Consider the following 13,090-nt stretch of genomic DNA (forward strand, 5'->3'; position numbering starts at 1 on the left):
GAACTTGCTGGTGCTGCTTGGTGACTGCACATTGACTCTGGTAGCTGGCCCTGGCAGAGCACAGCCTGCACCAGCAGCAGTGTGGTGACAGAAGGGGTTTGGTTGTGGGGTTTTTGGATGCTTGTGTGCGTCTAGTGCAGACTTCTGGATTTGCTCTTCACTAAGGTGGTGCCAGGTACCCTTTCAGCAGCTGAGGTACCACTCCTCCTTCCTTGCTGAGCTGGACCAGCCCAGCCACTGCTTGTGCCTCATCTGATCTGTCCCACCCATCTGCTCTGGGAACTCTCCCTTTCCTGCTTTGCTCCCATGGAGGTGTGGGTGAGCCTGGCTGGTATCCTTGACTGCCTCTGTGTGTTACACTGTCAGTCACTGGGGCAGAGGGCGATAAAATATACAGACACCAGAAAACTTTTTTTAAATTAATTTTTTTAAGAAACTGCATACATCAGAGACAAACAATAATTTAAATACCATGCAGTTTCAGTATGTACAAAAACTAGGACACAGAGATCCAGTTTAATTTTTTCTAGTTATTTACATCATTTTCATACAGCCATAATCTGTTAAATTACAATACTGGAAGATCACGATTGACAGCCACCACACTCACTCCTATACAAAGACAAACTATATACATACACTTGGATATCAACTGGAAAATGCAACTGGTGCAGGAGCAACTGGGACACACAGGAATGCAGGAAATGTGCCCGTCACCTCCTCTTTGTTTACAGAAGTTGTTCCAAGCTCGAGCAGACTGAACACCTGGGAAAAATAATTTGTCCCCTTTTTCTTTCCTGATTTTTATTAGCCTAGTCATCTCCCATGGCTATTTATACAAAGTTATTTTATTTGCAGGCACGTTAGGGAGCCCCCATTTATGGATAACAATGGGTTTCCACCTTGCCCATCTATTTTTATGAGTGCAAACTTCACTAGGCATGTTGGAAGTGCTCCCCCTCTCTTGGTTTATAGTGTTTGCACTGCACAGGTGGTGCTGTAGAAATACAGAAAGGTGAGTTCAGTGAGTAGTTGCAGTGATGACAGAATACAGTGGTTGTACAAGTATTAGGATGAGATATATTTGTGTAATGGGCTCACTGAATGGTTTCAGTTGACATAAAATAGCTGAAAGTCTATTATGTTCTTTCCCCCACCTCTTCCTTCTCTTAATAGCCAGTGTGTTCACTAGGAATTGCCTAGACGCAAAAGTTGGCCTGAGTGCCTTCCCAACAAACCTGTAGCTTGAAACTTCTTTACCCAGCAGGGTGTACGGGTGTGGGCAAAAGCCACAATGCCCACATTCCCCCTGAGTCAGAATGGTGTCACCAGGTGCCTGCAACCCTCTGTTGGTGAAGGTGTGGGTAGGGGGATGATGGCACTACTGGGCTTCCTCACCATCACACCATTACCCAAACAATCAAAACTTTTTCACCTAGATGTTTTGGAATTGCTTTTGCAAACCCCACCACCTCCCCAGCCACCCCTTAGTCCCCATTTCTACTTCATTATTCCGCAGGCTGCTGAACAGATGTCAAAATACTTGCACACTTTAAGTATTCAGGATTCAGCAGATTACACCAAAAATGCTTCTATTCTTTGACTCTAGATTATTATCTCTGGAGATGGATGACTGGAATAGTAATTTTTTGTTCCGTGTTGATTTTTCCATTCTCTAAAACTGGTGTGATTTCTTTATTACCACTATTAATCTCCTTCCAACCAGAATGAGGATGACTCTGCTAACACAGTCTCAGCAGGAATGCCATCATGTCCTACACATAATCCAGGTCAAAGGAGAGAAGTCATGACTGTTGTTTTTTTTTTTCTTTACTGCCAACAGAATCACAGCTCCTTTGCAGTGATAGAGATGGCTTTCACAGATGAAAAAACAATTCTCAAGAAACCAGATTTATAAAAAATGGGACCAGCAGTTCCCCAGTCTGTGTGCAACTTCCCAGGGATGCCAGAGGTGGGTGTGCACACTGAGAATGTAGGCCCTGAAAGGCTGCTGTGGAATGCCTTGATAAACTAGCCAGACCTATTGAAGCTTAAAGCAGATGAAGTGTCAATTTGGTGTTACTGCAGTGCCAAACACCTTGTATGGCTTCTTTTTCCTCCCCTTTCCCCTTTCCAGGAATAAGCTCTCTTTCCAGCTGGGGAGAATATGGCAATTCTTCCACTTCTCTCCTGGTGTCTGCTCAGCTAGTAGTTATGTAAAAAAAACTCAAAGAAACAAGGAAAAAAAAAAGTATGGGTGCATGGAGCTGCCCTGGGGAGCACAAATCATGGGGCAAGGCTGAGTGTGGCAACTTGCTAAGTGATCAGCAGGGACCTGCCATGGGCTCATCTGGATGAAGGTGCTGGGGAATGTTAGGGCATCACCCAGGACTTGGCTGTTATGTGTTTCAGCCAGCCCTCAAGGGTTTATTTTGGGTGCCAGACGGGCAGTGTGGGCACTGCTTGGGGCTGTGCCCATGAGGGACAGTGGCAGTACCCAGACTGATCATTCCCCTGGGGACTCCAGCACTAACAGAGAGCAACAGCCTGTGACTTCCACCTTCCTCCTCTTAATTTTATCAATAAAAATGAAACTAACCCTCACCTTTCCCTCCCACTAACCTACCAAGTCCTGTGATTCCTGTCACCACTGCTCCTTGAATGGTGTGCCTTCCATTTCACGGTGATCCTCTAAGCTAATGATGCCAGGGCAGATGTGAGATCCATGCTGGGAACACAAGGATATTTTCTTCTTCAGAACAGCTCTGTTGCAGAGCCCTTTGTTAATGCAGCGTCTGTGCAGTCAAAATCATAAAGGCTTTTTTTCCTTGTTTTAAAGCTGTGATGCAGTCTTGTAACTTGTGTGCATATGCATGTGAATGAATTTATAAACATGAACTGAGGTTTTCATGAAGATAACCCCAAAGTAGTGTATTCCTGGCTGGTATGTTAAGTGCTCTCTGTCTCTGTTGCACTGAGCTGGTAACATTGAAGGCTTTCACTACTGATGAACTTCTATCTAAAGCAAGTGTGAGCTGGTGAGGCAGGTATCATGGTGTGTTTTCCCAGAAATCATCACCCAGTCTGGGAAGCACCAGAAACCACCTGGTTTTTACTTTCCTTTAATGTTCCATCCTACAACAGCCAATCCTCATTTAATAGCTAATAATCCACAGCATTGCAAGGATGGCCACGGATGAGAATGAAAAGCTTTTGCTTCTCTCTGATGGACAGCCAATCTATGAGACACTGAGTACCACCACCAAATGTAGATGGAGGGCGTTACCCTCACTGCCAGGGTTGTTTGGGCAGGCTGGGTGCTAGAGCCACTCCATGGGCTACAATGCAGGTCCTTTGGCTGTACTCCTGCATCCAGAGGAGTGAAGTGAGGCCTGAGAAAAGGCAGGAGTGTTGGCATTACACTGCACTGGCCATTTAATGCTCAAGCTGAGAGGCTTCTCAGCCTGCAATCAGTGAAGGGCGATGCTAGCATGGAACAGGGGGAGCTGGACATGGAGCACAGAAGAGAGGATAGATACGTGGAAGACAGTGAGAAAGGAAAAATTAGTAAAAGAATAACAGAAATAACTATTCTGTAGTAAAAAACTTTGGCCTCTCTGTTCAAACTGTCAGAGGAAAACAGCTATTGTGGAAGAAAAGGTGTCCTGAAATAATAACCTGGAACATCTTACAGTAATGTTGCTACAGTGCTTTCAGCCACTGTCCCAAAACATGGTATAATAGTATCTTGTAAGAGCTTGAAAGGAATCCTGACAATGTCTGCCAGCTTGCTGGCATTATACTAGTTAAGAACAATTCTGGAGGGTGATTGCCTAAGTTCAGAAAAGCACTTAATTGTATTTAGTTGAGGTGTTAGGGCATGGGTTGGACTCGGTGATCCTGAAGGTCTCTTCCAATTTAGTGATTCTGTGTTCAGGTTCAAATAAGCCTGTCAAACATATTCTTGAAAGCAGTGAGGCTGTGTGTGCTTCCTTACTGTAGAGCACATGCTTAAGTTGGCAAGTAAACCAGACCCAGAGTGACCAGCTCTCCGAGCTCTGCTTGGTCAGTCTGTGTGTTAAACCACTATAATAAAAATAAATGAAAATCAAAATTAGAACCGATAAACTCAGAACACCTCTGAATTTCTGTCTTTATGCCTCAGCTGTGGGTATGAGTGACGAGTCCCACCATCCATAACAATGCCCAGACTCCTTTTGTTAGGACAGGTAACACACTTTGTCATGCTTTGCTCAGTGTGAGTTTAGGATCAGTTTTTGAGACACCTGATACAGAGACAATAGATATCCTTCATGGAACCTCCAGCCCCTCCTGTTGCATGTCCCCCTGCAGAGCCAGAGGGGAATCCCAGCCTTTCCTGCTGCTGGGGGCGTGTTGGCTCTCACACAGTCACGAGGTTTGGGTGTAAGACAAACTACAAGCGGAGCAGATGTCATGCAGTGACCATGGAGAGATGGGTGTTTGCTTGCTGGTCCTCAGTGTTCCTGTCACTTACTGCTAATGGGCTCACAACTGGGTTTAGAAAATTATACTTGAAAGAGATGGAAAACAAACAGTTGCTAGAACTGAAGCAGTCTTCAGTAGAGTCCTGTTCTTCAGAGGTGATACCTTTTCCTGCTTGGAAGCTGAACAGTGTCTACTGACTGGCTGTAAACTTCTCCAGGGAAAGAAATGCCTTTCTAGTTAGATGATATTCACAGATAGGCTGACCTGTGGAGAGTTTCGCTCCTTCACCATCATCATAAGGTGCTCTCAGCTTGAAAGGAGTGTTTGGTGTAAGTGCTTTAGTGCCATAGTGGCTCATCTTTTGGAGACTTCATCCAGACCAAGTGATTCCCTGAACACCATCTCAGGGCTCTCTGGGGTTGATGACAGAGGCTTGTCAGGATGAGGGGTGCCTGAAGACAACAATGGTTGCACCACCAGCTGGGCTTGAACACGTATGGCAAATCCACATGCCGGGAAAGTCCTATACATAGATGCCAAGTCTTGGCACAATTTCCCACCAGGGGTATTTTCTGTTACTGAAGCTTGAACCAGCAGGTCTGATGATGCTGCAGTACTCATCACGTGTAAATACAATTCTCCTTTTTTTTAATATTTATTTTTCTACTTTTTTATTTTTTTTTAAAAAGGCAGTTCGGAAGATTTACATTGTACGTAACAGGGAAGTGAATAATACCAGCACTTATGGTTCCTTTTAGTTATGTTTTGAAGATGGCATAGTAGTCAGGTAGAATTGATCTGCTACGGTCTATGAAACCTAAAACCCAAGGGGGAAAAGAAAGAGAAACAGTAAGATCATATCCTCACATGTACATTGCACATAAAAAAAAATAGGAGAACTAATTGCTACAGTGACACCATTAGGCAGTTCAGTTCCTGCAGCACTGGTATCAGCCATGCTGTCAAGAGGACCCTAGACAGACAGACATTCACACTTCCTTGGCCCTTGTCAGACTCACAGTTCACAGGTGCAAGCTGTTTGCACCAAAATCTACCAGAGACATTCATACACTTTGGGTCCATCCTATGGCATCCCTGAGTGGGTGATAGCAGATCAGCTCACCCTATTCCAGGCCATAAAAGGCCTGACTCCACAATAATTGTCTGGTTTAGACAAACCTTATGCTATTCTGACAGAAATATTTACATACAGTTTAACCATAATTATTCCTTAATGATGGAGGCTAAAGAGACAAATGGAGCTAAAATGGCCACCCTTCCTGCAAGGCACCCTGTGCCAGAAGGCCTGGGTTTGTCAGATCTGCAAATACACGTTTTTTAAGCTTTGATTTTTCACTCTATTATGAATTAATTAATGGGTCCCACTAGTAAAGTGACACTCACATTCTTGGCTCTTGCCACTGCTTAACGACATGAAGAGCTCATTACCTTGCTGATGACTTTATAATGGTGATTTATCTAAGTTTATTTAAAGGAATTACTCTCTTCTGTTTAAGCATGCTTCCTTCAAGTGTGTATTTCCCAAAGCCACTTGTCAAACCAGTAAATCCTGCTGTTCTTCAGGCAAACCTTTATTCCAGCGTCTGTTATGTGAGCTGTGGCTCTCTGTATGCCTGGCCCAGACTTACTGAGTCCAAGCTGCTCAGTGGCTTTCAGATGCAAACTTTAAAGGGTCACTGCTCACTCCAACATTGGAAGAAAAGGAAAATACTGCACAGAAACCTGTGAAAGCCAAGCAGCCAGAGACACTTCTGGAAAACTAAACCAGTCTGTATGTTGTGGGATGCTAAAGGCTTCATGGAATTCAGTGGAGCTCTCAATGGAGCTTGACTACTTGTAGCAACACCCCCTTTAAAACAGCCTCATCCTTCCTACATTTGTCACATTGCCCTGGAGGGGCCAAGTGTCCCTCAAAGGCTCAGTCACTGGGGTCAACACATCTAGGCTAATTGTACATACTAAGGCTACTCCCAGACCTTGTGGCTCAGAAGCAGCTGGCTTGGCTCTAGCAGCACTCCATCACTACAAACCCCAGTGCAACCAGCCCAGCACATGCTAGGAAGGAGAAGGGAGATAGTTTCTGCAAGGTAATATATGCATAATACATGTGGTGAATTTTAATGTAATTATTAATTTATACACATCAAAATCCCCTAATACAAAATTAATTTTGCCTTAAGCTTTTCTGTATTTTTCCTAAAAGTACCGCCTGCATTTTTCATGAGCTCTGAACTGATGAACGCATTAATACAAGGGCAGCTCCAGTTTTGCACCAGATCCCACTGTCACTTGTCTTCAGTACCCAACACTTGTCTTTAAAATTTTGATTTGAAAAGGCGTGACTTCAGCCCCAGCCTGTCAGAGAGGAAGGTGGTTGGTTTGGGCTCATGGATAATTCATTCAGTCTCTACCTTCAAAACTAAAGAGAGCCCAAGGTGTAAATAACAGTGCCTCTCTTACAGTGTGGATCTTGCCATGCCCCACTGCACCACACATGGCTGGATGTGGAGGACAAGACTGAGAGATCTGTGGGTGGGAACTGCGTGGTGTGGAACAGCTGCACACACAGCAGGGCTTAGTGTGCGCTCATTCAGACTTTGCTACGTGCTCTGCAAGGGCTGCCTGTCCTCCCTCTGACACCATCTATTTTTTTAAACTTTTGATCTCAGAAGAACAGCTATGCAGCATTAAGGTTTAAAAAAAAGAGGTAATACTTCATTAAATGGCACGTGCCTGCATAACTCCACATAATGGGGCAGCATGTGTTTGTCTGAGTTGCTTTTACAGCCTGTAATTCTAAATGTTGCCTAGACCTCATGGTGTGTTCACTGCATGTTGGAGAAACAGCTGCTGGCTTTATTTTTTTTTTGAAAACAACAGTATTCATTTCTAGTCCTAAAAAATTAATCTCTCATCTTACCTTGTTAGATGCCTACTTAATTCATGAACTTCCATTTCAGAGCTTTTAAATTCATTAAGCTCTTTTCGAATGGCTGCCTGCAAAGGACAAAGAAACTCATAAATGTATAAATGCAAAAGATCAAAATAGGTTCATTTTGTTCTCAAAACCGTATATTAGAAGTAAAGCAGAGAGATAACATTATCAGAGAGACAAAGACAAACATAGACTTCAAAATGTGAAAAGGAGCAGAGATAAGCATGTTCTAAATCACATAAAGGGAAGAGATAAATGCTTTGGTGGAATGGCTCAATTTGAAAACAACACAGACAATGCAGGTACAGAACCCAATTCTGGCTTATTATGTAAACATTTACATGTACAAAATCCAAAGCAGCACAAGCATGAAAAAAATAGCACACTGCAGTCTGTGAAACACTCTGATCTGTTCCAGAGCTGGACTGTGACTAGACCGGGACCAGATCCTCACAGACTTTTGTTTGACATATCTTCTGCCTTCACTGGTCCTGAATTTCCTCAGGTGAAATTATTACCTTAAGCTACTGATCTTACTTGGGAAGGAAAGAGGGATACCTGGCTCCCTGCCCTCTACTCTGCCTCGGGCTGTGGCCCTCTGTCTTGCACCTCCTTTCTGACCCAGCTGTGCTGCTTCTGGAAATGACTGGACAGATTAATCCAGCAGAAAACCTGCCATGGTGTGGTGGTATTCAGCCTCTGTGGCTTGTCTGTGAGGGAAGAAGAAACCACGGGGTACTGGCAGGAGGAGAAATATTGAAAGAATAAAAAGCCAGAGGGAGTGACTTGGAGGGACTCAGCTGCATGGTAGAGATGGCAGTGAGCAGAAATGGCTCAAGTCCCAAGATTCAGGACCTCTGACAGCTCTGTGATACGTGTTGCTCATGAGTGGTTTACGGTGAGCATTTGCAGGGGATATGCAAGGTGTCTGCTGTGGCCGAATGCTTCCATGGGTCCGAGGTGTGTGCACTGCCTTTCTGTGTGATGCTGAAAATAGCAGAGCTGGAAAAGGGGTGCTCCAGTAAGTGGTACTTATGTCTGTCAGGAATTTTTCTCAGTGAAGGAAATCTAAACCAGTATGAGTAGCACAAGCGCAAAACAGAACTCTTACAACAGCCACTGCTCCAGTCAGCAGTTACCTTTGCTTTGACAAACCCTAAGTGATGGATTTTGCAAGTGTTTTTGTACAGAAAAGGTTCTTTCTGTGCCTTCTCCACAGCTTTGGTTTCTTATTTCCCTTAGAAGTCCCTGTCAAGCGCTGCCTCATCCATCAGGACAGAGTGATGGCTATGCAGCAGCTCCAGCAGACCAATCTGCTACTGAAGTGACTGTGAAAGAGGCCACAGGGGCAGTTGACTCCCACAGGGACTCAGATCTATTCCCCTCTCCATCCCTCATCTCTTGGAGAGATGCAAAAATGCCCTTTTCCTTCCCCTAAGAGTCAGACCTGCTAAAGACAAACTGACTGAAGGCTGTTCCCTCCACCCAGAACACAGAGCAAGATTTACTGGCAAACAGAAAAGACCATTGCTAAAATCTGTTTTTGCAATAAATCTAGTCTGTGCTGACCAGTGAAGACAGCTATTGAATCACAGCTCTGGAAGAAAATAATCCTATCTAGGATGATGCAGCTTTGTTTCAATTTGTCTGGCTATTTTTTCCAACAGTGGACATGGTGTTGAGGAAAAGCGGGTCACTTGCACAGGAGAAATCAGAATACTGCCCACAGAACCCAAACAAAACCAATCTATCTGCTATTAATGCCATAAAAGGCATTAATATTAGAATGACAAACTCTGACATCAAACATCTCTTCTTATGGTGTTTTGCTGAGAAAAGGTTAATTTGAAGGACTTAACCCTTTTCTCTGACTACTGAATTTGGACATGCATTATAAAAAAAGAAAAAGTGACATCAAAGTACTCTGCCTTAATACTAAACTCTTTACTAGGTTACATTTAATAGTGGTATTTACTGCTTGTTCTTTTCAGAGATGAGAGATCAAATCTCCATGCCCAGCTGAAATTTCTCCATGCCTTTCATCCCAGACAGGGATCTCTCAAAGGCTGTAGAACCAGTTGGGAGATTTATTCCCTCCCTCATCAAACAATTAAGATAATAAAGCTAAGTCAGTTGACTAATATCTTGTCAAACATGGTGAGGTAAAATGAGAAAAGCTAATTTAACCCAGTATATTATGGTCTATGGACAGTCCTGAGGAAGATTTTCTTTTTTGTTTTTCAGATCAGTTTATGCTATATTAACTTAACCAAAGATGAACTGAAAAAAATTCCTCTTTCAAGGAGGAGAACAATGTTACCAAACTATATAATTCTTTTGTTTGAATTATATAACAGGCTGTCCTTTGTGAATAAAACCAAGAGCACCACAGACGAAAGGTGTGGCTGGAAATTATGCTAATGCTCTAAACATTGGATGTCATGCTCTCCATTGCTGAATGAGTGAGTTCTATGGCAAAGAAATAGTCAAGGCTTGAATTCAGGTATCTGAAAGTCTTTAAAATTAAAAGGGCATCATAGAGTGACTACAAGATTCATGACTGAATCACTGAGCCTCATAGTCGTCGCTTCTTACAACATCCATAAAATCCCATTAAGACCCTCAACATGTGGCTGATATAATTTGCCAGCAATTTAATCCCTCTGCCAGCAGTGTTAACACCAGAGACAGTACTTACTGGAAGTTCCACCAGTGCTAAGAGGGCAGTGCCATCCATATCAAACGTGTGTTTTCTTCTTCATCAGCAGGTTTTGTGTGATTTCAATACAGTGCTTAAAGTACTCTGTGGCAGAAATCCTGAGCAAAGACCCCTGTTGTAACCCATTAGAGAGAAGTGACCTTGCCTTGGAGGGATGGAGGTACCTTTGCCAAATTGATCTGCTGGCATTTTCACACCCAAGCCTATTGTGTCCTGCCACAGCCATTCTGGCACGCACTTCTGTCTCACTGCTCTGCTAAGTCTTGCCAGAGCTCTCCCCTGGGCAGCATAAGGTGGTAAGACCAAAACCAAAAAATAACAGAGCTGCCATCAAGACCTTTCCTCAAGGGGCTTGGGATTCCTTCCCTCTCCTGGTTTCCATGCATATAGGAACCTTCTTGCCAACGATTTATGTTTCAAACATAATAAACAAACCTTGTGAATGGGAAAAAATCACAGGTGCATTGGGAAGGGAGGTCAGGTGGATGCTTATTCCTTGACAACCATAGGACCTGTGGGACCCAAGGGATGCTGTTTGCCATGACATGCTCTGGGTGTTTAGGCCATGGCTCTCCCAGAGTTGCTCCACTTACTTTGTCGGCGGCTGTGAGTCGTGTCCAGGGTTTGTCTGCCCTCCTGTCGTAGTCCTGCGCGTCTGCCACTTCCACGTAGTCACTGAAGCGGATGAGGATCTTCCTCTCACGTAGCTCTTCCACTGTGGGCCTTTGACTCAGCTGCAGGTTTGAGGAAGGTATGGAAAAACACATCAGGACTTTGGTTTTTCCCTATGGAGCGCTGCTTGGGAATTTATTTTACTGCAACCACTGTTATGGTAATGAGCGTTCGGACATACCCAGTGCTTTGTTTTTATCTGCCTTTCACAGAATTGCTACCTGGGAAATGCCTTCTTGTTATGACACCTTGAATATCATCTCACCTTGCTGCCAGAGCAGCCCACTGTTCTTTGGGAAGCTGCTGATTCCCAGCTGAGGTTGATCACCCTTGGCAGAAATGAAATGTAAGGAAAGAAAGTTTCCTAATGCACTGGTGTTCCAGGAAGAGACAAAGGCCACAACACAACTCTAAAATGAACTGCATTTTCCAGCCTTCTGCTGCTGTTGCCTGTACTTTTACACTGCCTGAGAGGAGTCAGGCCACTTGACTCCTGCCCTGAATTACATGCAAAAGGTGAAAACCAACTTTCTTTACCATTCTGATATTCTGCAGACCTATCCTTACCTCCAGAAAAGGCAGGCAGGATGATTAACGCTCATTGAACTTTTAACTTGTGGTTTGTATGACAACATTTTTGACTTTTAAAAGTTTATGTTGCATGCTACAAGCCAAAGGAAATGGCAATGATGGACTGTATCACGTCAGGAAAGCATCTTCATTGTTTCAAGCATTTCTTTTAAATTCCACAGCAGCCTCAGTGAAAAACTCCTTTTAAATTAGTGTGCTGATAGCCCACGTGTCGCACAGCCATTTACATGGCAGGGACAGGAGCTGGCTTCCAGGGATCAATTCTCCTCGGATGCACAGCATGCTGGTGAATGTCAAAAGCAATTACACAATCATTTCTGAAGGTGCTACATAAATGTGTGCATGTGGCTGTAGATCAGCTGAAAAGTTTAACTGTTAGAATAGAACATTTGTAACCAGGATACATTGGGTAAAATTACATCCTGATAATAATTTCCTACACAGTGCTACACTCACTAGAAATAGATGTGTTTGAAATACTTTACCCTTGTGAAGGGTGAAAGGTCTAAATATTTAATAAAATGCTTGAGATTCTATTCTGCAATATTATTTATGCTCCTGAAATCACATTTCTTCCAAACCAAGTATCTCAGTTCCCTGCATTTCATCTTCTAGGGAGAATTATGATTTAAAACAGCCAGGATACTAAGTGAAAGGTGAAAAATCCCTCCTTTCTTCAGCACATGGGTGGAGAAACCCTGTCCTGCATCTGGCTGTAAGCCTGTGTGCTTGTTTTCGGCACGGTTGGTTGTCTTTCTCTTCTCTGTTTAGATAAGATGATTGTGATGGGAGGCAGCAGTGGGGCTGCTCTCCTTATACCAGCATCCCTGAGCATGCACACACAAATTGGGTTCAAACACCTCATATGGAGAGTCTGCAGAGCTGCACTAATGTCCTGCCTGTGAGATGCTCAGGAGAATAGGAATGAGGATGGAAAAAAGATGCGCTGACTCTTGTGCCAGTGTTCTGGCTGTGAAAGAGTCCTGAAATCAATGGCTGGTATCATATAGTTCATGTGTAGCCATAAATCTACATGTATTTCCATATATAAATACATGCACACAAAATATATTCAGTACATTAAACCAAAGTGCCAATCTGATAATTCTAAGTGTAACGAGAGAGACAACCACACTAAGTCATTTTCTAAAAGCCATTAATTAAAGCTACATTATTTGAATGGTTAACAGATTACCCTGCCTTCTTCTCATACCATTGCAGAGATGTCTCATGACTTTCTAGGAGTGAGAATCTTGCAGTATGTTTGGGCTGCCCAGAGCTCCCTTAACTCTTGACAAGCTGGGGAATCAGCTTTTCAGGAAAGACTGTAAGCAGCCCCACTGCAGGTGTCAGTTCAATGTGTGTCCATGCTGAGGGCACAGCTCATCTGAGATCTCACCTTGCAGTTTATTTTTATGACCTGTGAGCTATAGTGTCTTGAGGTTAAATTGCTTAATGCTACAGAGTCCTTATCGAGCAACATCTGAGAACGAGCTCTTCTAACAGGCAGAAGGAATAGGGCACATTCAAAAATTACAGGACAAGGACATGTCCAAGGGCACAATGCAATTGTCTGCACAATGTGTGGTGCTCCAAGCAGGGAGAAGGGGTTCTTACTGAGCTGGACCCTTTTAAATTTACTTCTGTTTATGTAAAAGGGATGTATGTGCATGAGTGTGTCTGGA

General features: G+C 43.5%; 1 protein-coding gene across 1 annotated transcript in view; it reads right to left on the bottom strand.

Annotated features, from left to right (window-relative positions):
• Positions 1–4,775: 4,775 nt before the first annotated feature.
• Positions 4,776–13,090, bottom strand: part of PHACTR1 (phosphatase and actin regulator 1) — a 293,040-nt gene continuing 284,725 nt past the window's right edge. Inside the window, exons 12-14 of the mRNA XM_062498877.1 lie at positions 10,736–10,876; positions 7,409–7,485; positions 4,776–5,284 (exon numbers count right to left, since the gene is read on the bottom strand). Coding sequence (XP_062354861.1) covers positions 5,269–5,284; positions 7,409–7,485; positions 10,736–10,876 — 234 coding nt within the window. The 3' untranslated portion in view covers positions 4,776–5,268. The remainder of the gene's footprint in view (positions 5,285–7,408; positions 7,486–10,735; positions 10,877–13,090) is intronic.

The sequence above is a fragment of the Cinclus cinclus genome, chromosome 1 (assembly GCF_963662255.1).
Source record: "Cinclus cinclus chromosome 1, bCinCin1.1, whole genome shotgun sequence".
NCBI classification, from domain to species: Eukaryota; Metazoa; Chordata; class Aves; order Passeriformes; family Cinclidae; genus Cinclus; species Cinclus cinclus.